Here is a 25,803-nt window from a genome sequence, read left to right as displayed (position 1 = left end):
GGGAGTTACTAATGCGCTGTTCTTTCTCTCTCTCTCTCTCTCTCTATAATATATATATGTACATATATATTTTGATGGGCTCAGACACTGAACCAGTGTTTACAGTCGTCTTTGAAGAAGGACAAGAAGGCCCCGGAAAGGCTGGTGACGGTCATCGGAGACGTTGATCTTCCCAACGATGTCAGGCATGTGTTGAACAAAGGTCCGAAATTCAGCCACGAGCCACGGATAGAAGCACATGAGTTCCTGGCGCTTAATAGGCGCATAGCAGGAAAGGCGTTGGAAGAAAACCGTGAAAGATGCCTTCTGGATGGTGCGGATACGCTTATAAGATCTACGACCAGCACTAACACGTTGACTAGCAAAGATTCTATGGGAAAAATCGTGTCGTATTTCAGGAAGAATAGACTCCGGCTTCTTCAAGCTGACAAGGATGGTGGGTTTGTGGTGCTCACCGAGGAAGAGTTTCAAAAAAGAGCCGGCGAAGCAATTGCAAAGAACTTCATCCCTCTGAAAGCTAGTGCGACGCGAGTGAGAGGCAAGGCGGCTGCGATGTGCAAAGAATTAGATCTGAGCACGCTGGCCAATGACATTGGTAACAGCAAAAGCAATGCCCTTTCCATGTTCTTTACGGCCAAAACGCACAAACTGTCCGTGCCATTCAGAACAGCGGTCAGCGAAAATGGAACTTGGCTGGAGCAAGTTTCTTCAAAAGCACCTTACATCCCTTAAAGTTCAAGATCCGTACGCCACAAAGAGTTCAAAAGATGTTGTTAGGTTTCTTGAGGAATGTACTTCCAATGGTTGTGTTTTCAGTAGATGTTGAAGACTTGTTTTACTCTGTGCCCCACGATGCCTTATTTCATTCTGTCAGAGATGCTATAGAAAGTAACGGTGCAGTAGAGTTCCAAAACTCCTCTGGCGTGTCAATATATAATTTTATGAAAATGCTAGAATTTTACCTTGATGTGACGTTAATCTCTTTCGAGAACAAGTTTTATCGACAAAGACAAGGGATTTGTATTGGATCCTGCGTAGCCCCGGTGCTTACTAACATTTTCTTAACCTGTATTGACAGCGCCTTGGAGCCAATTTTAACATGGTGCTTGTCCTGTGTCGTTCTCCCCACTTGTGAACGTCTTCGTTGGCGCTGTTCCTTCCTAAATCAAGTATGCACCATCTAGCCCAAATGAATGTTGTCCTGAACTTCTAGACTCGTTGATTTTTTCATCGCCGCGTCTAGCCATAACCACTATGGTCTAGCCCCAGGGAGCCCAAACAGAGGAAACGAAGGTAGAAATGAACGATAAAGGTAATCTAAAATGATGCAGGAACTAGGCAGCCACCGTACCTGCGGTTAATCAAACATTCAAATTTTGACACTTCACGTGACAAAGCCGAAAACTGATAATGAGGCACACCGTAGCGGTGAACTGCGGATTAATTTTCACCGCGCGGGATTCGTTAACATGTATTCAACGTACGGTACAAGGGCATTGCATTTTTACTTCGTCAAACCCCGTCGAAATGCGGCCTCCACGACCGAGATGTGATCCCACAACCTCACTTTCGCAGCGCAACGCCAAAACCACTAATACAACATGGTGGGTCTAGAAGCCATCAGGACAGTTTCAGTTGGCTGGACCAATAAACCATATTGCTTTTCACAAAATCCCGCAAAAGTTGCGGAGTCCAACATGACGGTCTAATGTGAGGAGTTTATTTTAAACTTGTTTCAATGCCAGGGCAGAATACTCAGACTTCGCCAACGTTACATCGCGATGGCATCTTTTGTCAGAATAGTAGATGCTTTCGAATTGCTACAGGCGCGCCCGTGCAGCCTACGCAGTTCGTGCGTGGTTGCGGGCCGGAGGAGAGAGATATGCACAAGAGAGGATATCTGCCACGCCTTCCGACGTCACTCATGCTTCGCAAAGAGTGACGTCAGCATCTCTCAGCTTTTTCTTTCCTCCATGGTCAGAGCACCCGCAGATATAAAAGGCCCGCTTGCACGCACTGAGCATAGTTACGTAATCGGTTTTTAGGAAACCCCCATGCTTCTCTTCGCGGTCTCGCAATGGCGAAAGTTGCTTCCTTTGAATGTCAGTACTGCGACCGGCGGTTAGCGAACAATTGCAGTCTGCAGAGGCACATAAAACTTGTGCACAAAATCACTCACCTGAAGTACAACTGCGACGAGTGTGAAGTAGCCCTGACTTTGAAAGAACTGGAGTACCGCCATATCAGCGTGCATTTCTTCGAGCCGGAATATGAGAGGTATCACTTTCTGACAATGCCAGGTAAGACACTTGCTTATTCTCTCAAAGCAACGCGCGATTACCGCTGCACCTGTTATTTTTGCATTACGGGCTAGCAGAGTGAACGATTCACTTGTTCACTTATTGCTTGAAATGTGCTCATTTATGGTGCTTTCATGCTTAACATTTTATCTGACCATGCACTAGCTGCAACTTATACCATCATACATTAAATTGCATGCTTATCATTGCTGTTTTGAATCGAAGCAACGCAGAATCATTGCTGATGGATCTTTTTTAGGAATCGCATATTTAAGTTTTAAAAAAACGTACCCGCCGCGGCGGCCGCATTTAGATGGGAGCGAAATGCAAGAAACGCTTGTGTGGCACATTAAAGGGACACTAAAGTGAAAAATTATTTCTTCTGCATCAGTAAATTACTGTTCTACAACACCAAAAACACCACTGTTACAATGATAAGACGTTTGGTAAGCCAGAAAAAGCGCAAGAACGAAATACGGGTGGCGACGCCTACTTGAGTTCCCGCACCTGGGGGCTGTGACGTCGTGGATTTTGATGGCATCTTCTAGGGCCTACGAATTATATATAGCGGTACAGATTGACTATATTGAGTTCCAAAGGAACCAAATATTAAACATGGCAAGTTTCAGGAACCTTTATTCAGCCAACGCGGCCCAAATGCGAAAACATACTTTGGAATCCCTGACGTCACGCTAACGTACCGGCGCTGGGGTTTCGGCGCGAAATTCAAATACTAATACTTAAACCTTCATTTTCTCATCTAATAATCAAACTATTTTTTGAAATCACTGCCTGCAGGGTTCTCAAACAATGCTTCATTAGTCTAAACTGATTTATTGTTTCACTTTAGTGTCCCTTTAAAGATCCCCTCATGGTCAAAATTAATCCGGACTGCGCCACTATGGCATGCCTCATAATCAAATCGTGGTTTTAGCGCATAAAACCCTAGAATACATTCTATAAAAGAAAAGTGACTGGAGGAGCATGAATGAAGTTAATGATTTGCTATTTTTACTTTAACTAATGAAAAAAAGAAAACAAATATACAAACTATGAACCCTGCTTCTAGTTCCCAACTTCTGTAAGGTAAACCATGCGATACATATATGCAGATTTGGTAGCATGAATATTAGCCATAGTGGTGGCCATGCCATGCAGGAAAGCACTCGCTTTGCAAACTTGGAAATGGGTAAGCACCTATAGTATGGTACAGGAAAAATTTGTTTCTCCCCATTGCAGCAAGCACCTACTTTTTTTTTTTTACTGCATTCTTTAGGGTCTAGAAGCAATAGTTGTCAGGTTAGGTAGCATGGACAAGCCTCCTTGTACATTAATAATGTGTTAAATCAGCTTTTCTGTTCAAGAAATCTGGTCTAATCTTGTGCCTTAAACTGGTGCTGGAGCTTTCATATGCTTTACAGTCGTCGTATAGTTATGCACAGGCTTGCGCGGTATTGCACACTAATGAATAGAGGCAAGTGCACAGGTATGAGATTGCACTTATGCCTAAGGTCGATCTGCAATCGAGTACATGGCTTTGTGTGAGCGAGAACTCCATACAATGGAAAGGATTGCGTCTAAAAACATGTACACACAGCAGAAAAAACAAAGTAGCACTTCATATCAATCTTAACACAATAAGTAAAAGCTGAGTCAACCAAAGCGCAAATTTTGCATTGTTTGATTAAAGAAGTGCTAGAAGTACTGTACACTAGTTCTAATGATAGCTCCTGTCGAAGTTTTATATTTCCTGAATCCCCAATGTGCAAAAAATTTAAATCTACTAATTGTTCAGTTAAAACACGGGGAAAACATGGTGTCAACCACGTGCCAACGCACGCGTGTTAGCCGGCATGTCAACGGCGTCTGACACGCCGGCTGAAAAAAAGAAGAGGAAAGAAAAAAGGAAGGATACGCCAAGAAACCAAACTAAGTGTTGTTGCCTATAGCTTGAAATTTAGCATAGCGGATAGATTATAAAGCTCCTTTTGAAATGTTTATGCCTATTTGTTGCAATGCCTTGAACTTATGGATAAGGTATGATTCTCTGTATTTTCTTTCTCGTTCAGAATGGAAATTTGTATGATGTAGAGTTGTCATTTTCAGTTGTCATTTCATGCAGTTCTTGGCGTTGCTCACGAAAAAATTTTTGATGGCAGTCACTTTGTGCTGCTATAATTAGATGCCATGTCACAGTGTCAACCTCAAATTAATAAAGCAAATTAGCTTACAGTTTCTATACATACTGTCTTTGCAGGAGTTTGATCTCTGTATGAAAGCTGCAAAATGTACTCAAACAAAGCATAGTTTAAAAATGTACAAGAAGCAACATCATTCTTGTCACTTTTTTATATCTTCTTTTTCTTCAATTCCATTATGCTTCGCTCTAAAATTTTGCCCTGAGAAAAACAAATGCTTGATCCTCATCAGGAAAAGAGAAAAGATGTCACTGAACCTCTTCTTCATAACTACTGAGTTCCACAACATGTCTACGATTCAACTTTGTAACGCTAGTTCTGTGCATTACGCACCCTGAAGTGCAGACTGAACATACAAGTGTCCAGGGTACTTAATCTTCTTTCTTCTTCTAAATTACCCCATAACATATTCTGCACAGCCAACGTGGGCTTACAATAAACTGATTCCCCTTGACACACTGCATACATGTAACATTTGCTTTATTTTATTATCCTGATCAGCTTTCAAGTCATAGAAGGAAAAGGTGGAGAAAGACACATGCAGTCACTTCATTGCAAGGACAGGTACAGAGACTTGCGGCCACCTGAAAAAGAAGCATTTCTACTTCGTGTGTCACCGGTCTGGAAGTTATGCTTCACAAGGTATCGTGAAATGCCCGTATCATGACAACCAGTCTGAGTCTCTGGCTTTGATGGGTTTTTAAAAACCACAGAGATTTTTGTTCAGTCATGTTTATACGATTACTCAAAGAAGCGTTAACAACATATCGGAATGAACCTCAACCTGGACAGTTATCTCAGTATGCTCACCCAAGCTGGGAATCATGTGTGCCTAAAGTTGGGCTTAAACATACTCCAAGGCCATCTTGGCCAAGATTATACATATGATTCTATTTCCTTCCTATCATTCAACACACCATCTATGCAGTAACACTGAATGAAGTGCGAGTGATGCGAAAGAAAATAGAACAGAATAAAAAATGTATACACTAGCCTGACCCTAATCACCTCAAAGCCTATGCATCAATATTAAACTACTTACACCCGAGTCCAAGCGTACCACTGTCCATGTGGCTGCCCTTTAAACAAAGCTCTAGTAATGCTGGACCTTGCTGTTAAAGAACTCCTATAATCAACCACAAGACATCGGCTGTAATCGCAAACCAGACCTATGACAGCACCAATGTTAAACTATTTGTTGTCACCAATATGAGTTAAGCACATTTGTTTTAGAACTACACTACTATTTCTGTGTCAGTGATTGCAGGGGAGTCCTCGTGTATCGTGTTAGACATAAAAGGATTTAAAGAGATGCCTACAGAGACATTGCGAAAGTAGCTGGTATTAGTAGATTGCACCAATGATTGGAACATCTTTTTGGAGAACATGTTATAAGCACATGTAATAAATAATGAACAGTGACACAATACATCCAGCGGTCAGATGCAAGTAGTACTGCTCAACATGACAACAGATCACTCTATTCACCACTGTCGGAGTGGCAAAGTTTAAAGTTTGTTTCCAAAAGCATTGCCTGCCTGGGTTACATGTCGTCATAACCTTCCCATGTTATGAATACGTAAAATTTATAGCAGGCCCATCCCAAAAATTTGGGGACGTCCAAAGCCAGTATATCAAAAAAATGTCTTCTGTTTGATTCTACTCTAACCTTATAGTCCACCGATTTCAAGTGACTGGCCCAGCTAGTAATGCAGGTGGCATGCAGCTCTAACAAGTAGTGCGGCTGGAATAGGAATACTTTATTGTGGCACTGGTGGCCTGAATTCAAAGCCTTTTCATTAAATAACAAAGCTCAAAAAGAACAGTGCCACAGTTATTTTTGTCTTACTGAGACTTGGCTAATACAGCCCACACCCACAGTGGGTGGTGTGTCAGCATGCAGCGGTGGCCTAGCCAGTTAACGATTTGGGCTAGGAAATAAGTAGTCATGGTGCATGTTGGAGCAGAAAAATTGGCCCTTTTGGAATAGTTCGAGTAGTACAGCAGTAATGTGTAGCCATTTGGTGCAGCTCATTATTACTGTGCACTCAGTAAATGCTGCTCAACAGCAAAGGAAGACACCAAGGCCAACAGCCAGCAGCAGCCAATTAGTACCATGTCAGTATGTTGCAAACACTTTTCTTTGAATAGGTAAGAAACCTTCATAAACAATTGAAAAATTCATGCAGAAACTCCTCTGGGACTTAAGTACGCTTAAGCATTGTACCACTTGCTCATCTCCACGCAGCCCAATGTCATTATCAACTCATTTTCAAGGATACGGCAGCCTGTAATGGAAAATTTCAGAAAGACATCCTAGGGAAAGTAAAAGACGTCCAAACGAATGTTACTGAACTTCTTTCCTAAATGGAAGGAACCTCTGGCGTCACGAGGTAATTCATATGCTTGACACCTAGACAAACTGGAAAGCATAAAATCAGGACAATTGCAACACAAGTTTGGTGGTAGACGATCTCAGTAACAGATTGAGTCACAACAACCTTATCTTTAAAGCAGTCATTGAGCAAGACTCAGACGTGGCAGGAAAAGGAAGGGCTTGTAACTGAGTTAGTTTCTAAATATTTAGGCATTGCAGCTGGTGAAATTGAACGTGCCCATAGAATAGGGCAGAAAAGACAAGGCTATACTTGGCTGATAATTGTGAAATTCCTAAACTTAAAAAAGAAAACACATACTGAAAAATGCATTTAAACTAAAAAAGGTTTGAATCGTCTCATGTGGATTGATAAGGATTTTTCAGTGAGGATGCAGTCCAGAAACTCCGAGATTTCGGACGTTCCAAACAGAAGCCCGCTGAAAGGTTCAAACTTCTGTTTGACAAGCTTCTACTAAACAACACGATTTGTCTTTGACCATACCACTAATGAAGTAAGTGCCCTCCCGAAACGTCACGTCCTCGTGAAAACCCAGTGATGTAAAAAATGAACGCTGTGATGCATGTGTGTCAATTCTTGTGTCAAACTTCCGCAGCTTATTTTGTAAGCAAGATCACCTCTGTTCTTATCTTGAATCCTGTTCAGTAGACGTTCTAGGCACCGAAACCTGGTTGTCATTCGACATTTTGGATCGTCCTTGTCTCGTCAGTTTTCATTATTTAGGAAACATAAAACTGAATCGAGAGGTGGCGGTGTGTTAATCGCAGTAAAATCTAGTTTGGAAGCTTGCGTTATTGAAACTAATTCCTGCCTCAAAATTGTAAGGGTTGCTCTCTGTCTGCCCACACATTCTACCTCTGTCATTGGAGTCTGCTATCGTCCACTTGATTCATCCCACTACTTTCCGGATTATCTAAACAAGTCTTTAAGTTTTGTCCAGAACAATATTTCTTGTCGGCGATTTCGACTATCCCAATATTGAATGGCATTGATGCCGACCCCTGTATGGCACAAGAAAAACGTCAATTCCAATATTTTCCTGACATGCTCTCAACTTTCAATTTGCATCAAATTGTTTCTGTTCCCACTCATGGTGATTCACTCTGACCTCATACTAGCCACAGAACCAAATAATGTTACGGAAAATGTATTGGATGGTATCAGTGGCCACAATATCTTGCATTGTGAATTCATAGGTGCCCTAAAGAAACATGAAAATAGAAAGAAATTAATATTTGATTACACCTGCGTGAATGTCAGCGGGCTTGTTAGTGACCTTTCCACCTTTTCTGTCGGCTTCTTGCAGTCATTCCCTCATTGCAACATAAGCACCAACTGGGTTTTTCTTCATAATGGGCTGATCACACTTAAAAAGAAAAGCATATTCCAAAATTCAAAATAACAGCCTGCACAGAAAGCACTTGGTTTGCGAGGCATGTGAAACCTATATATTGCAGAGCTGAACTATGAGCATCTGTGGAAGATTGGAGGCCCTATTGTGAGCACGCACACTTATGCAGGACCGTAACAACAACAGCCAAAGATAAATTTTTCAACCATGACATTTCAGACATGCTTAGCAATGACACAAAAATTTAGGAAACCCAAATTATCGAACTTGACGGTACCGTTATCTAAGGATGGTAACATTCTTTCTCTGGCACGTGTTGCTATTGAATTCAACAAGTTTTTTTTTCATCCGTTTTCACGGATAAGACTCCTGTACCTAGTAGCTTTCAGGCCCCTATTTTGCATTCAAGCATGCACAACATTAATATCGCTTCTGAAGTAGTACAGTCCTGTATCGATTGTCTTCCAACTAACTCTGCTCCTGGTCGTGATGGCATGTGCCCTAAACTTCTTAAGGTATCTAAACCTGCAATATGTCGCATTTTAGCCAAGCTTTTTCAGCAATGTATTGACACGGGATGCGTCCCAAATGATTGGAAGGCAGCTTGCATAATTCTCATATTTGAATATGGTGATTCGTCTAACCCATCAAATTACAGACCAATTTCTTTAACCAGCATGTGCTGCAAACTTCTCGAACACATCATTTCATCTGCTCTAATGAAGTTTCTTACAGAACATAACTTTTTCTTTATCAGTCGGCATGGACTTTTACACGATTGATATGAATTAATGACTTGCATAACTCCACTCATTCTTTTTATCGAATCGATGTAATATCTCTAGACTTCGAAGGCTTTTGACAAGGTTCCTCAATTCTGGCTTATTCATAAACTGACAGATCTTAACTTGTGAGGATAAGTAGGTGGACTACCATCTTTTTAACTAACCGGTAGCAATCAGTTTTCATCAATGACCATTTGTCTCCATTAAATCATGTCAAATCTGGAGTACCGCAAGGTTCCATGCTCAGGCCTATTTTGTTTTTAGATTATATTAACGATATTAGTAATGGTAGGCGTTTCATAGACTATTTGCTGATGATTGCGTGATCTACTAACCCTGAGGACACCTGCTACCTTCCATCTTACTTAGACAATCTCCGTAAGTGGGGCAGTAAGCAAGCGGAAATCAACATTAATATAACAAAAGCTATCAGATTCGGGACTAGAGCTAAACCCGTGTTATGCAATTGCATAATTATAAAACATGCCCGTAGCCTCGGTATTCACAATATCTGGGTGTTCATTTGTCATCCGATCTGTCATGGAACATTTGCGTAGATGTGATTTTCACTAGAGTGTCAGTGTCACTTCAGTGTCATTACGGTCCACCCCGCTCCAAGTTGCCCTGCTAAGCCACATGGTGGAGTGGTGGGTGATTGCATGTTTTAGTTGTATGTCTAGCCTAGCGGAGCAGAGGGACGGATGGATAGGTGCTACGAGTGTCCCCTTTGGAAAGATGTGTGGGTTGCGCCATGAAGCTCTTGTATTGCCTAATGTTCTACCTATGTTAACAAAGAAAAAAAACCCACGATGACTTCCCATAACCAAACATTCTGAACTTTGTCTTTGCAAGCCTCTGTTGTTTGATGTTTCCCTACTTTTTGTCCACCAATCTTCCATTCGCTGCTTACCAATCTTTACTGCATACATTTTTACTTTCCCTCTGCTCTTGCTGAACCCAAGGGCTTCAAGCAGGCCAGTGGTGTATGTGTGTGAAAACTTTTATTGTAATGATGTCCGGAGGCTAGACTTCTCAAGCCAAGGCGGGCCGCTCCCACGTTGGCACTGTCAGGCCAAGCCTTTCAGCGACATCATGGGCCCCCTGGATGGCCCTTAGTTGGTCCTGAAACAATGGGCTTTGAATCCTTTTCTCCCACTGTGTCCATTCTTCAACGAGTTTGGGGAGAGTCGCGGGACACCCCGCCAGCATATGTCTGATTCCAATGATGCCATTACAATCGTTGCAGTCCATCTTAATCTCCCTCTACGGATATATTTTATTAATGGTATATAGGCCAGTGGTGCCTAAATCTACTGCTGGGGAGATATTTCACATTATAGTAAAGCATGCTCTGTTGTTTCCCTAGCTTTACCGCAGCAAGCACATGCTTCTTCCTTCTTATATCTTGCTGTATAAGTGCGTGTTCTAAGGCATCCCGAGCTCATTTCAGAAAGTAATAAGCTTCCCTTTGAGTTATAATAGATTGTTTCCTTCCCGATATTGTTATTTCCTCTTCAGTAGTTACTCGTAGCAGGTTTATTTTCCATTGCCGCCAGCCAAGAGATTATCTCGGCCTCTCTGGCTTTCCGCTTGATGTTCCTTTCGTATTTGCAATGCCTTTTGGCCGAATTCAGGGTAATGAAACAAAATAAAAGCACCTATAAGTAAAACTTATAAGTAAAGCTTTTATAAGTAAAATGAATACATATAGCTTATTTGTCCATAAAGCATCTAAACGTGAACTTGTAATGCATTACTGGTCCATTTTATCCAGTGGAAAATAAAGCCCCATCTTGGGAAATGCCACGCGATAGCCAGCGAGCTTGCATTTTGCATCCAATCTGATCCTTTCTGATGCCAACATGTTGCACAGCATGCATCACATACTCCCGCGCTGCGAGGTTTTCAAATGGGTCAGCATGCGCACCTTCTAGCAGACACAAGTCTTCGTCTGTGCAAATCTGTCTTGTAAAGAGCAAGGCAGGCAAGATGCCTCGATGCACGTGCCAGAGTGGGTGTGTGCATCGACCACCCTTGCTAGAAAAAAATGGCAGCAACCTTCTGCTCAGGCAGCTTGTAAGCGGACCGTGTTTCTGACTCCACCAGCCTGCTTGCAGCTCAGCGGAGGGCGCATGTGCATTCACGCTTTCGCTTCGCTCAGCTGCTTAGCCGAGTGTAAAAACTGCAAACTAGAACACTCTACTAAAGCAACCAGATCACTTGGCTTCATAAGGCACTATTTGCACTCGGCTAACTCAGAGACCAAATTTCTGGCTTACACCACCTTAGTATGCTCTAAAATCGAATATGCCTTCTTAATTTGGAATCCACACATGAGGCCTACCTCGAACACAAACTAGAGTCTCTGCAAAATAATGTTGCTCGCTTCATCACAAGAAACTACTCGCATACATCTAGTTACAGAAATCGAATATTAGATTAATTTAGCTCCTCTCAATATACGCAGGCTTCTGACACTATTGTCCTTCTTTCATAAACTTTACTCCAATCGGTTTTCAAATGGGTCAGCATGCGCACCTTCTAGCAGACACAAGTCTTCGTCTGTGCAAATCTGTCTTGTAAAGAGCAAGGCAGGCAAGATGCCTCGATGCACGTGCCAGAGTGGGTGTGTGCATCGACTACCCTTGCTAGAAAAAAATGGCAGCAACCTTCTGCTCAGGCAGCTTGTAAGCGGACCGTGTTTCTGACTCCACCAGCCTGCTTGCAGCTAAGCGGAGGGCGCATGTGCATTCACGCTTTTGCTTCGCTCAGCTGCTTAGCCGAGTGTAAAAACTGCAAACTAGAACACTCTACTAAAGCAACCAGATCACTTGGCTTCATAAGGCACTCGGCTAACTCAGAGACCAAATTTCTGGCTTACACCACCTTAGTATGCTCTAAAATCGAATATGCCTTCTTAATTTGGAATCCACACATGAGGCCTACCTCGAACACAAACTAGAGTCTCTGCAAAATAATGTTGCTCGCTTCATCACAAGAAACTACTCGCATACATCTAGTTACGGAAATCGAATATTAGATTAATTTAGCTCCTCTCAATAAACGCAGGCTTCTGACACTATTGTCCTTCTTTCATAAACTTTACTCCAATCGGTTGTCCCACGTGACTCTAAATATCAGACTAGCTCGTGACATGTGTCTTGACGGCTTGATCACCAACTTAAAATCGCACCCATCTTCACCCACACTAATCCGTTTTTCCACTCACCTCTTCTCCTCACTATTTGTCACGACTCATTTGTACATAATTTGAAGTTGTTCCTAGAAATCTGAACTACCTCTTACCTTGCTGTTCCGTTCCAGTTGCATTTCTTGATGTTCTTATTTAATATGCAATTTTGCTTTCCTGTTTAGTAATGTATACTTAAATTTTTTTCCATTGTTTTGTAATGTAAAACAGCTCATTGTGATAAGCCAAGTATTTTAGGAACCTTGAACCTTTTCATTACTATGTTTTTTCACACATTGTATATACCCTGTAATAAGTAGTTTTTTTGCACTAATTCATGTTGTTCCAATTCATATTTCTTGTTTAGTTGTGTACTTTTGGTATGTTTTGCTCCTTTCATTGTAATCCCTGTAAGAGATGGTGTCTGCCATGAAAAGGGTACCTGGCCCATACCATCGTCCGACTCATTCATGCTAAGGATGTTATTGAAGGGAGCAATGAGGAGTAGGGGATTTATTTACAATATCTACATGAAGGGTGGAGAACATTACATCTGATCAGTCTAGCATGACTGAAATGCACACTGAACAGCCGAAAATGTCTGCTTAAACACTCTCTGTCCTTACTAGATCCCTAGGCCAGGGAAAGCTGCCATCCAACCTTCATCCAATCAAAGCGTCCAAAGTCGTCGAAGTACCCGCCTTTGAGGGCGAAGGTTCACACACTCTCTTGCACTTTTGTTTTACTGAACACACCAAAACCAGTGAGGCCTCATAGACAGGTGTTGTCACGCTTGACTCAAGCTCGCATGTCTTGGTTCCCGAGCTGACTCTGCAGTTTGCTGCTGAATCTGTCATGACCGTGACTATTACCAGAGTACATGGGGGAATGCCATAGAACAAACATTTCCAGGAGTTTTCTTGCTCCAATTGGTCCCTGAAGGTGACAGCGAACCAGCTAACAATCCTGTCCGCCAAACGTGTCAAGCCTTACTGGCTCCGAAGGGCTATTCGAAGGGGGTGTGTTGTTGGCTTCACGAAGCTTCACTTGAACAAAAAAGAGTGTTATGGAAGTTAATATGACCGGTATAAACAGCAGCGTCGCAGCAACACGGACTGCTGCAGACGGCGGCGCCAGGTGTGCTGATGACGTTCTGATCATTATAAGCTGATGCTGCTCTTTAGTGCCTTATCCATCCACGTCAAACCATTATGCACCGCGTGGACCATATCTTGAACTCCGCGTTCTTGTCGCTTTGCCTTGAAGAGCGGACCCATATCTTGAAAGTGATCTGCGAAAGGTGCACGGTGCGGTGTGTGCTGAGAGATTTGCGAGCGCTGCTTCGATCTCGTGGTAGCGACAGGCAGAACAAAGGTAAAGCCACTCGCTGCTGCATGCTCTATCTATATTGTATGCATTTTTCACTTTGTTGGGTGCTTGAAGGCTGTTCACCTCCGCCGTAGGTCGGCCCAGTATTGCACTATCTCTGGGATCGGCCCACATTTTTATCTTGCGTGATGGACGTTCGGTAAGCATAGAAATGCTTACACATTTAAGAAAATTTTAACACCATGAACCAGCCAATTACTACCATGCCAGTATGTTGCAAGTACTTTCATTTGAGTAGGTAGAAAGCCTTTGTAAATAAATAAAAATTTTGTGGGCTAATGAAAGCAGCTGTGTGCCTAGGCGTCGGAGAGGCAAGAAATTACAACTGCACTAGAACAATTTGCTCTGTCACACATAACAAAAGAAGTGAAGGTGAATGTCTTATGTGCATTGCAAATGACACATGTGCTTTCATATGCACTATGGCATATGCACAAGTGTATTACACCCGATAACAATGCAAGAAGCTCGACAAGAGACTGCCGCGAGGCTATGAACAGCGTCCAGAAGGAGGTGCCATAGCACAAATGGATGCAAAGATGGCAGTGGTGGACACAAACAACATTGCTACCATTCCATGCACTCAATTTTGTTACAAGGTGGTTTGCTGGCCTCTGCAAGTAGATATGAGTCGATTCAACTGCAAATAAATATGAGTCAATTCATCAGCTAACTGTAGCTCTAGTTACTGATACCCAACCGACCTGATGAAGCAGTGCTGGTTAGGGCCAATGGTCAGGGTAGTGTGCCATGAAATTAGCTTTTGGTGATTGTGATATGGGCTGCAAGCAGTTACAGGAAGCTTGGTGTTAATATATTGGTACGATTGGCAATTGTTTCCGAGATCATTAGTACGAGTTTTTGATAACTGATGAAGCACTGCTGTACGAGTCCACAAGATCACAGCAGATCTGCTTTCCATGTGAAGCTTTCATCACTTTAACTTGTATATTATTCTACTATATGCAGGGCTCACAAACTATATACAATATTTTCCGGACAATAATTTGAACCTGGCACAAGTAACCTCCCCCTCTTTTCACAAGTCAGCAACTATCACAAGTGTGCACAGAAGTTAGTTCCTGTACTTAAAAGATCACAAATTGCCATACAGTTCTGAACCACGTGCAAGAACACATGTATGCAATGCAAACTGTGTGCCTTCCAGTAGTCAGTGGGTCTTAGCGCATGCCATTGTGCTTGCTATGAATGCTGCTTTTGTCACCGTACCCTGTTAGCATTGCATATAGTAATTGCTTCGATTGGTGTTGACAGCCAGGACGAAACTTATACTGAGAGAGGCATGCCTGATAATCAGATCGTGGTATTGGCATGTAAAAGCCCTAATTTGTTTTATTTGTTCTTGTTTCGAGACAAACCAAGTGCCCTTGAAATGCTGCATGCAATGCTTTGACTTCGGGCAATCCATTGCATTACTGCAAATATTACTCAATATTTGAAAAGTCTAGTAGATGATCCATCTCAAACTGACTTACTTGCACGTTCACTATTTGTTTCTTATATTTAAGTCTTCTCGTACCCCTGCTGAAAACGCTGCGTTGCCCTGAAAGTGTGAAAATACCACACCTTTGCGCAGTTCGCGTAGCCAGGTTTCAGGCAAGTTGAATTGTAGCTAAATGGTGTAAATGGTGTAGTAGAACCACCACTAAGCATGTGTTGGAAGTCCAGTGCTTAAGTTAGAATAAACTACCCGGTTATCTTTTTCCACAGCTACAAGTAAACAAAAGCTGAAGCGGCCTTCAAGTGTCAAGTGTGGAAAAAGATGTTTTGCGGCAATGGCTGTGACTGAAGACAACGCAGGTGTGTATGTGGTTTTCCAATTCAAGCACAGAGGCCACGACTTTGAACTGGGTCGTGTTTTTCTGTCCAAGTCGGAAAGAGCTGCTATTGCTGGTAAGAAACCACTTTTGCCCTGCTTTATAATACATAAAGAGTGGTTGTTGAGTTTTCAACATCCCAAATACAAGGCAATACTCATGCCAGACCATGCAATGAACTTGGAGCACATGAAATTCATAATTTCCACATAATTCGAGGCCACCTTTACTGACTGCAGGGCATTATAGTTAATGACATCATAAACATGTTTATCATTTTGCTACATTGTATCAATGCCTGAAGGGTTCAGAGAGAGAAAAAAGGGAACCGTTCTCCAATTTCACAGCGGTAACAACTACCTTGGCACAGCCAGTGGCCTGTATTTGACCTATATGGCTATTCTTATTGCAGGCAACGACTTTAGTTATTTTATACTTGTTTGCATCACTTCATGTACCAAGCAGGAAGGTGTAGTGCTTCCTGGTACACTGTAGGCCACGCAGCAGACTGTGGCTTTTTCTTTTTCTGTTTTATTTTTCAGGCTTTCAGTTAACTGTATTGGTATGACTTATGATCCTAGTGGGATTCAATGTCTCAAAATAGCAGTAAGCTGGAATAATTTCCACTTGGGATTACTTAAGGTGCATTGTACATAATTATGTCTGCCATTTTGACTAAACTGAAGTGCAAGTATTACAGACATCGATGAAACTGCGACCTCTCGCCACTACTGTAGGTCATCCACAGCAGATGTGCTTTCCATGTGAAACTTTCATCAGCTCAAGTTGTATTTTACTCTACTATATGTAGGGCTCACAAACCATGTGCCATATTTTCTGGACTATAAATTGAACTGTTGTACAAGTCACCCCCTTTCCCCCCTCTTTTCACAACTTTCAAAGAAAAAATATGTGTATATAACTCATTGTATAACATGCATCTATCTTAACTTGGGTCAGCATCGTGAAATGCGATTGTGCATGTTTATACACTTATCCTAAAATGTCGTACTTACCCATTCCAGGGCACTAAACTTCAGTAAAAAAAAATTTTATGAGCCGCACATTCTAGCAGACAAAATAAACTGCAAGTACATTGCTGGAGAAAAAGAATGTCTCATGTTGGTCTTGCATAAATAAGTTACACTGTTCTACAATACGCTTGGACGAAAATGAAAAGAAAATGGTGGCACCTATGGTTTGGAAAATATGGTACCTAAATATTTTGAATGCTCATGAATCAGCTATGTGAATGAAACATGATTGAAACGATCACGATAATTAGGCTTATACCCCTGTCACACGGCGAAAACTAATGTCATTTGAAAATGATGACAATGACGATAGTAAAAAAAAAAAAAAGACACGCCTCAAACCCACTTTTGTCCAATAATTATTTTCCAGTATGCTAAATTCTACTAGAATATGTGATCATTGCTTTCAAACCGTAGTGCTCGATTACTAACTTGTCGACATTGCCAACGAAGTCGAGTCGAGCTAAGGCAAGCAACAGGGCGAAGAGAACGATAGGCGCGTCCGCTACATCTGCTAATGTGGTACGAGAAGGGCAGTTGCATATCATCGCCTTTCTGATGTGCATGCGAGCTTCTAATATCCTCATTCTTGGCGCGTGCCACAGGAAAAAACGCGTATGCTTTTATGCCAAGTCAATTGAAGTGGCCGCGGCCGATGCTCCGGTGAGAACCAACATGACTGCTGCAGCGAAAGCTAAAGATGGCTGTCTGGTCACTGGACTGAGAGTAGTTTTCTGTATTTACCTATGTGATGGACTTCAATGTCGTTAAAGCAATAATTAGGTAATAAAATGGATAGAATAATAGTGATATTTTGTTAAAACAAAAAAAGCACGTACTGTTTGCGAAACACTGGTAAACTCGTGGTGTCGAGGATACACATTCAGTTCCAAACGAATGCGAATGAGTTTGGCGAACTGATTTGTTTGTAAATGTCATTTTCGAAAATGTCCTTACGTTTTACCGTGCGACACCAATTAAATGGCATTATCAGCGAATGTCATTCGTTGTAAATGACATTAGATTTGCCGTGTGACAGGGGTATTAGACATGAACTCGTAAAACAGCTTCAAGTGTCCAGTCAGTACTCTACTTGACTGAAATAATACCTTTAACTCAAAAACCCACATGACTGCATAGCCTTCAAAGCATACGTTCACAGGTGTGTCTGCTCTGTAAATATGGATGAATGACTGATAAATCAACCATTAAAAATAATTGCTGAAAGCTTTAATTGGCAATTTTTATATTGACATTAATCAAATTATGTGCATCAATTCAGTCAGTAACAGTGATGTTTATATTTAAGTTAATCTGGAAATGATGCACATGTTTTCGATTGCAGACTGTTTTGCCCTTCTATGGTGGCATGCCACTATGGAAGTGGCAATAACTTATGCTATGGAATGTAATTGGAAAATTAAGTTCTAACTGTAGGATAGAAATTGATAACAATGGCAATATTTAGTAAAGGAACTAAAAGTGGAAGACATTTTTGCCCTGGGTAGGATCTGAACCACAATCTGCACATGTCCAGTCCAGTGCAATGCTTTTACAATGGTTCAGTAATGTCTTGTGCGAACAAGGTTACCAACAGTGAAGGATGAAATTGGCAGCCTAGCTGTAAACTTGGTACACGCAATAAATTTCTTCACTTACATACCTGATAACACTGGTGCAGATAATCCCTATGACGGTTTATCAATGACACCAAACATTGAAACACTTAAATATGTAATCTTGCCTCTTCAAATGTAATGTAATCGTGTAGTGTAATTCAGAAATGTAATCTTGCCTCTTCAGCAGCTGAAGGCTGCTTAGCACCGTGTCCTTGCAAAGAGCTGACCTAAAAAGAACAAAAATTGCGACAGCTTGAACTATTTAACACACACCATTGCAAAAGGTTTTTGTAAGTCAATGTAACTCATTATTCAATTAAAGGAATTCTAAATAATGATATTAAAAATGTTCATCAGTGCCCATTTCACTTCCTTGCGTGCTCGGTAATTTTTACTTCAACTAATATACACTTTTTCTCTACTCTCTCAAGACAAGCTGCGAGAAGGCGTGTCCATGGATGCAGTACTGGATAATGCGCGGTCCAACGTGGATGAAACATTCCACCGCATTAACCTGTTAAGCAAGCAGGATCTCCGCAAAATAATGAGGGATGCCAGAGTCTCGAAGACCGAGCGGCTGCACGATAATGACTATGTGAGCGTGCAACTCTGGGTTGAGAGGTTGCATAGTGAAAAGGAAAACCCATTGCTCTTCTTTAAACACCAAGGACAACCCGACAAAAAGTGACATTTTTTTAGAGAAAAAAATGAGGACCTTTTGGATGACAGAGATTTTATGCTAGTCATCATGACCACACCACAACAGGGGCTTTTCAAGAGGCTTGGAACTGATCGTATATGTGTCGATGGAACACATGGAACAGCAGGTGAGCAGTACTATATAAATGCATTAATAATAAAAGCAAGAAAGAGGGAATGCTGTCCGAGAATAATTGCAATAGATATGATGAGTAGTATTCCTTCACACATGGCATTTCTCTTAATTTTTCATTTGATGGAGTTCTCAATTATCAGTAACAGAGCAAGAATGAATTCAGCGCTCTGTACACTGGTGATATCATTCCATTGCTACTGTCCTCATCGCTACATGCCCTGCATATCCTGTCTGTATTGTCACCACGGAGTTATAATAGGTCACATAATACAGCTCTTATCACATTTGTCTTGTGGGGATGCGCGACTGTCACACGTCTCCTGATATGTTGTTTTTCCCGCATAGCTTCCGTCTCCTGCATTGCGGCTTCGCCGCGGGCCCCAGGCCACGCGAAAGATGGCGCGAGTGTTGCGCTGCTAACGCCGCCTCATGGCAGGGTTACTTGGGGGCGCAAGGGAGAACACGTTTCCTCTTTGGTTCGGGACGGCAAGCAGCACGGACGTGCCGCCCGTGCGCCGATCCATGCTTCTGCGAGATCGTCTCGTGAGGCCTTGTGCGAAAGAGCCACCGTTCGCGTGACCGTACGCGTGAACGACCAGGCATTGGGATCCAGCAAGAAGCGAACATATTCGCTCGCTATCCGGTCGCGGTGAGTCGGACTTCCGCGATTTGTCGCACGCCCATCGGCATGTTTTGTGGAATAGCAACTCGGCTAGCAGGCATTGATCTATGAAAGGTGCAATAAATGCCCTTGCAATTGTCGTTCCTTTGACCCAAGGTACGGGATGAGAATCCCACAGTCTAGAGTGCAGAAACAGTGCATTGCACTGTGTATTAGTGCCTTCTGTCAGGGGTACAGCTGTCTCGAAGCTGTTTGGCATCCTGAACTGTTTGCCAATTAGGCGAATCACTGATTACTGCTACAGTCAAAAGTGCTTTTTCTTGGTGGCGATGGGTGGTTCCCTGAGGACTGCAAAAACAAGACATTTAGAAAATCAGGCAGTCCCAAAAAAATTAATGCGTGCCTTTTACTGCCATTTAAAGGGAGGTGCTAGTCTAAAACATAACAAGAACCTAGAACTATGAAACCCCAGCTGTTTACATACTCTTATGGTAATTTCAAATACTATATAAATCAGTTTTATAGCAAGTTGCATAGGTTGTGTTCTGTACAATGACAATGTGTAAAACGTAGGCATTATTGCCCCCATTTTTTTATCTCTAAACTTCCATAATTGCAGACCAGTGATGGCGCATAATCCTCCAAATCAACTGTAGAATACTGAAATCGTTATTCACTGTTGTTTTAAAAAGTGCGTATAAGTGTTAAATTAGAACCTGTGAAACCATTTCAAAATGTTTAGACAACCAGTAAGTGTTACTCAAGATTTTATCTTAAGTATATAAGTGATGTTGAAGATCAACCCCTCAGTGGTGGTCAAGACAGTTTAGGGTTTCAAGCACAAAGTTGACATTCTGGAGCAGTTTAGGAGCAGAAATTTTTTTTCTACTTCGTGTTCCAAAAGTCTTCTTGGAACACTTGGAGTAGTACAGAAGTAATCTAGCCATTTGGTGGAGCTTATTATTACTGTGCAGTCAGTAAGCGCTGCTCAAGAGTGAAGCAAGACACAAAGCCAACAGCAACCAATTAAGCTTGCCTTCCCAAGGACGGTATACCACGCACATCATGTTGCAAACATTTTTGTTTGGGTAGGCAAGGAACTTAATTTGTACCCGCCCTAGTTGCTTAGTGGCTGTGGTGTTGGGCTGCTAAGCACGAGGTCGCAGGATCGAATCTCGGCCAGAGCTGCCGCATTTCAATGGGGGCAAAAGGCGAAAACACCCGTGCACTTAAATTTACTGTAGGTGCACGTTAAAAAACCCCAGTTGGTAGAAATTTCCGGAGTCCCACACTACGGCATGCCTCATTATCAGAAAGTGGTTTTGGCACGTAAGACCCCATAATTTAATTTTTCATAATTTTGTAGACCAACCACAACACTTATCAGGCTTCTTGGTGCTTGTGCTGTAACAAAAGAGAGTATGTATGTGTGTAAATAAAAAAATGTAAATCATGCCATCTTACAATGGCCCCTTTTCACTGCTGGTATGCTCCACCACGATACATTGCATAAGCCTCTTCCCGTAGCAAGCTATATTGCAGCAAAGTTGACGCTTGAAAACTGGCATTATACAACACTTTCTACAATGGTTGTGCCTTCCGCACTTTGAAGGCAAAACATTTCAGCATCCGAAATTTCAGCTGTGCTTATAATTAATTGCCTCTGTGAGGTACGTGGCAGTGTTGCAAGGATACCCGAATTCTCATGCATGTCCGAATAATAGTTTGTTGGGTGTATTTCTGCTTGGTAATGAAGACCCGCCGCGGTTGCTCAGTGGCTACGGTGTTGGGCTGCTGAGCACGAGGTCTCGGCATCGAATCCCGGCCACGGCGGCCGCATTTCGATGGGGGCGAAATGCGAAAACACCCGTGTACTTAGATTTAGGTGCACGTTAAAGAACCCCAGATGGTCGAAATTTCTGGAGTCCTCCACTACGGCGTGCCTCATAATCAGAAAGTGGTTTTGGCACGTAAAACCCCATATATTATTATTGGTAATGAAGATGGCTATGACAGTGCACATTAGTGACACAACAGTGGCCAAATGCTCAGATTCCTTTTAAGTAGAGTGCTGTGTGCTTTTATGACTTTGGTGAAGTTAGCATCTGAATTTGCCATACACACACCTGCAAATTATCTATTTATTAAACTCACACACACATAATATCACTATAATGAGAAATGCATATTGTTTTAGCTGTTCCCTGCAGAATGTTTTCTGACAACTGCTTTGATGATGGATGGATGAATAAATTTCTTGACATCCATCGGTACGTGCGATTAGTGCGCAGTGGGCCACTCCCACGTCGGAACAGAGAGGCCATGCCCCTCCGCCGCGTCGCGGGCCCGATGGACAGCCCAGAGCTGTGCTTCAAGGTCCGAGCTGTGTGGAGCTCGGTCCCACTCTTCCTTGGTGGTCCTGGCACTAGGGGGCAAGCCCAGAGCACGTGATCAAGGCTAGCTATATCCTTACAGTAGTGACACGCATTGTGAGGGTGCACGTCCGGAAAGATTTTGTGCAGGAAGGCCGGGCATGCGTAGGTGCCTGTCTGAAGCCACCTGTACGTGACTTCTTGAGCCTTATTGGGTGCTTAGTGCGGTAGCGGCATGGTTCTCTTGACTAACTTGTAATGCTGGGTGAGATCGTTGTGACGAGGGGATCGCGCTCGCTTGCCCATCCTGCTGAGAGGGAGTCCGGGCTCACACGGTGAGTTAGATCTGGTGCAGTCTCGTGTGCTGTCTCGTTGAGGTCACTTTTTAAGAACAATATTTGATCACGAATATACTCTTAATGCTTCACACACAAAACAATTTGTTACCTTGTTGTGTCCATGAAAGGGTTGTATTAAGAATAATTTTTTGGCAGCCTTGTTGACAGTTTGACAGCATCAATAAGTGAATCCTCAACAGGCACTCTGCAACTCTTTTTCAAGAAGGAAAGCCAACCTACTGAGTCTCCAACACATGCGATTTTACATTTTGTCGCAACCTTAATGCAGCTGGCACATCTGGGTTCAAGCTTATATAGTGCTAACTTAGGCAAGTTGGCACATGTTGCAGCACTTCATTTGTCTCCTTTATGTCCTACGTGTTGTAATGCTATGTTATTTATTCAAGCTCCTACTTCTGAGCAGCAAGCAAAATGCAGTTGACTTCATTCCGTTAATTAGACTCTGACGGGACTGACGAAACAGATTGAATTATCTGGTGGGTCAAATTTAAGAAGATGCAGAAGAAATGCCAACACACATGACTGATTTATTTGCCATGGTTTACGTACAGATTCTAACATGCCCCAGAGTGAAACACACGCCAGCTGTCTGTGTGTCCAAAGTGTAAACTAGCATAGAAAGGACAAAAGCCCCTAAAATGAAACAGAAATCAAATGCGCACACAATTTTTGTTTTAAAAAAAACGGACAAGGGTCCAATGTGTTGCACATTGCAACCAATTTTCCAAAGTTAGCTTCGCCGCAATACATCCGTGTTATGCGGTAAAGCATATGAAAATCGCCAAGAAAGTTTTGTTAAAGATGGCACATTAGAAATGGGTGAATACCACAATCAGACGTTTTGATCTGTGATTATTGCTTGGAGCTCCTCCTGGGCAGGCAGAAAATAGGCATTTCCTGCAGGAGATAAAGTCTGTTTCACACATCTACTGTCCTCTAAGGTATGTCACCAAAGGGGTCGCTTATTGGGTTCACTGTAGGGGTCAGCATGCATGCTGACTGCTCAAGTTGGAATTATTGGGTGAAAGCCTACTTTAGTATCGAAATAACCGAAGTTTGGACCTATAGAAATGCACGTGTGTCGGCTGGGACTTTCAGATGGGATCAAATTTATGGGAGTCTATTGTTCTGCAGCCACTGAGCACTGCAGCATGTATTCTGCTATGTGTAGTAGGAGATACATTCTTGCTGCAAAGTCCACTGCCATATGGTACAGTCGACTTCTGTTAATTCGACTCCGGGTAATTCAATCCTGGCCAAAGGTCTTGGCCGGCAGTCATACATTTCTACAGTCCCGAATCTCTTATTTTGATTGTAAAATTGGCCTTCACAGGATAACTTGAACTTGGAACAGTGACTCGCTGTTGACCCCTATGGTGAACCCAATAGCGACCCCTTTAGTGGCAGCACGTCTAGCTCGGCGATGCTTAGGAAACAATGTATGCATTCAACACGTGTGATCGCGTGTCGACAACTCCCATTTATGCTTGCCATAGGAAACTTTTGAAGCAAGAACCATATATCACAAAGTTTAATTACGGTATTTACCCGATTCTAATGTGTGCCTCATAAGTTAGCACTAGTAGAATGCAATAGTTGTACACTTTTCTTTTCAGTGACACCTGCCGTGGTTGCTCAGTGACTATGGTGTTGGGCTGCTGAGCACGAGGATGGGGATCGAATCCCGGCCACGGCGGCCGCATTTCGATGGGGGCGAAATGCGAAAACACCCGTGTACTTTGATTTAGGTGCACGTTAAAGAACCCTAGGTGGTCGAAATTTCCAGAGTCCTCCACTACGGCGTGCCTCATAATCAGAAAGTGGTTTTGGCACGTAAAACCCCATAATTTAATTTTTTTTTCTTTCAATGACAGTGGTAAGCTCCCAGCCATGATTTGGTAATGTCTGCCATATGCATTCCACCCCATTTTTATTCTTAGGTAAATTGCCTTTTCATGATCAGGGTCCCTTACGAGCAACTGACTTACTCCTGTACAGACTCTAGAGGCTGACTGGCGATGTGAATTCTTCAACATTGTCTTCTGCATATTAATCTTCAAACCCACTCTAACACTTTTTTGGTTAAGGTCCTCAATCACTAGTAATTTGTCCCCACTGTTGCCGAGATATTCACTATTGATCCGCACTCCGAATGTGCTGCAACTGCAGATTTGATATGGCATTAATCAAAGCCAACACCGCCGTGTTATCTCACCACCTTGAACTGACACTCTCACACGCAGATCCACTGGCCACTGTAATCACCATGGCGGGAACGCTAGGCTATTACGGTTCTTGACATTCGGTGCTGTCTTTTTCATTGAAAGAATTCACTGCTGTCAGCAAAGGTACCCACTCTGCCTCTGCAATCCTCGTAAAGCACGGCGCGTTGCATATTGCTAGTCCTCGAAAGGCAGCTTTGCCTCAGCACAGTGATGCTACGCGGTGAAGTGTATGGGACGCAGCACATATATTGTTAGACTCGCGTGCACTTGCAGTCTCCTGTCAGAGTGCAAGCACCTATATGCCTAATAAGTGTACTGGCAGACCTTCAGAGCTTTTTCGGACGTGCCTGTGGCGATTTGGGCCCTTAAGGGCAGTAAAAGACATGCATTCATTTTTTTTTTCGGACATTGTAGCGGCCCTTAGGGAGTCTGAAAAATCGGACTGTACAACTGACCAAAAGGATGCTTCATCCATGGGGCGAACACGCAGCGTAACAAGGACAAGAATAGGAAGGACCATTGCATTGAGGAATGATCAGGAAAGGAACTGTGCCGCCGCCTCTTTGAAGGAGCTTGCGCTCAAAAAGCAAAGTGTTGGCTGACGCTAAGATGCAGGTTACCCACATCCAAACCAAAATAAACCCCTTAAAGCAGTGAAATGCAACAGTGAGGCATTATGCGCAGGCTGAGAGTATGTCAGGACAGTTGAGGTTGACTTTCCAGTTGCTTGGAGAATCTCATATGTGACAAAGTTCGGGCATGATACCAATGAGCTTGCTATCAGTTGATACAAATAGCTCTGTTTGCTTTTGTATGCATCTCTTTTTATTCGCATTTTAAAATGTTTGACTCTATTTGCCGTGAGCTAGACCACTTTTTTTACAGTGAAGCTGTCTATGGTGAGGATCTGGCAGATCGCATCGGCGCATAGACCAACAATTTTTCATACGGTGGGCCGATCCCGAAGAAAGTGCAATACCAGGCCAACCCGAGGCAGAAGTGAAGCAAGCATTAAGCACTCCCCATATGTGGGCTGATCCCGAAGGTCGTGAAATGCCAGTCAAACCTGCGGCGGAGATGAAGCAGGCTTTAAGCACTCGCCACACATGGGCCAATCCCATAGGTAGTGCAATACCAGGCTGACCCGCGGTAGAGGTGCAGTTCACCATTAAGGGGCCCACGTACGCAGCCTTGCTGGTCATCCTTCACAGAGTAAAAGGGCACAGAGTTTCTTTCGAAGATATTTTAGTAGCTGTGCATTTTACAAACCCCTCTTTTCAGTTTTCTATT

General features: G+C 42.7%; 2 protein-coding genes across 15 annotated transcripts in view; one reads left to right on the top strand and one right to left on the bottom strand.

The window, feature by feature from the left end:
- Positions 1-25,803, bottom strand: part of LOC140213278 (uncharacterized) — a 55,360-nt gene that overhangs the window by 7,114 nt on the left and 22,443 nt on the right. For 3 of the 14 annotated variants that reach the window (XM_072284420.1, XM_072284417.1, XM_072284412.1), the window contains one exon: positions 18,199-18,327. The exons of 5 other annotated variants lie outside the window; for them this stretch is intronic. In XM_072284420.1, coding sequence (XP_072140521.1) covers positions 18,299-18,327 — 29 coding nt within the window. In that variant the 3' untranslated portion in view covers positions 18,199-18,298. Of the gene's footprint in view, positions 1-15,420; positions 18,328-23,086; positions 25,717-25,803 lie in introns of those variants that run through there. 6 more of the 14 variants (XM_072284421.1, XM_072284416.1, XM_072284411.1 and 3 more) reach the window with 3 other exon arrangements.
- LOC140213277 (zinc finger transcription factor family protein 17-like) overlaps positions 9,884-25,803 on the top strand; it is a 90,536-nt gene continuing 74,616 nt past the window's right edge. Inside the window, exons 1-2 of the mRNA XM_072284407.1 lie at positions 9,884-13,594; positions 15,341-15,430. Of these exons, the coding sequence (XP_072140508.1) occupies positions 13,432-13,594; positions 15,341-15,430 (253 nt within the window). The 5' untranslated portion in view covers positions 9,884-13,431. The remainder of the gene's footprint in view (positions 13,595-15,340; positions 15,431-25,803) is intronic.

This window comes from Dermacentor andersoni, chromosome 9 (assembly GCF_023375885.2).
Source record: "Dermacentor andersoni chromosome 9, qqDerAnde1_hic_scaffold, whole genome shotgun sequence".
In the NCBI taxonomy this organism is placed as follows: domain Eukaryota; kingdom Metazoa; phylum Arthropoda; class Arachnida; order Ixodida; family Ixodidae; genus Dermacentor; species Dermacentor andersoni.
Note: the sequence above shows the minus strand (reverse complement) of the source record. Positions and strands in the feature narration are given on the sequence as shown.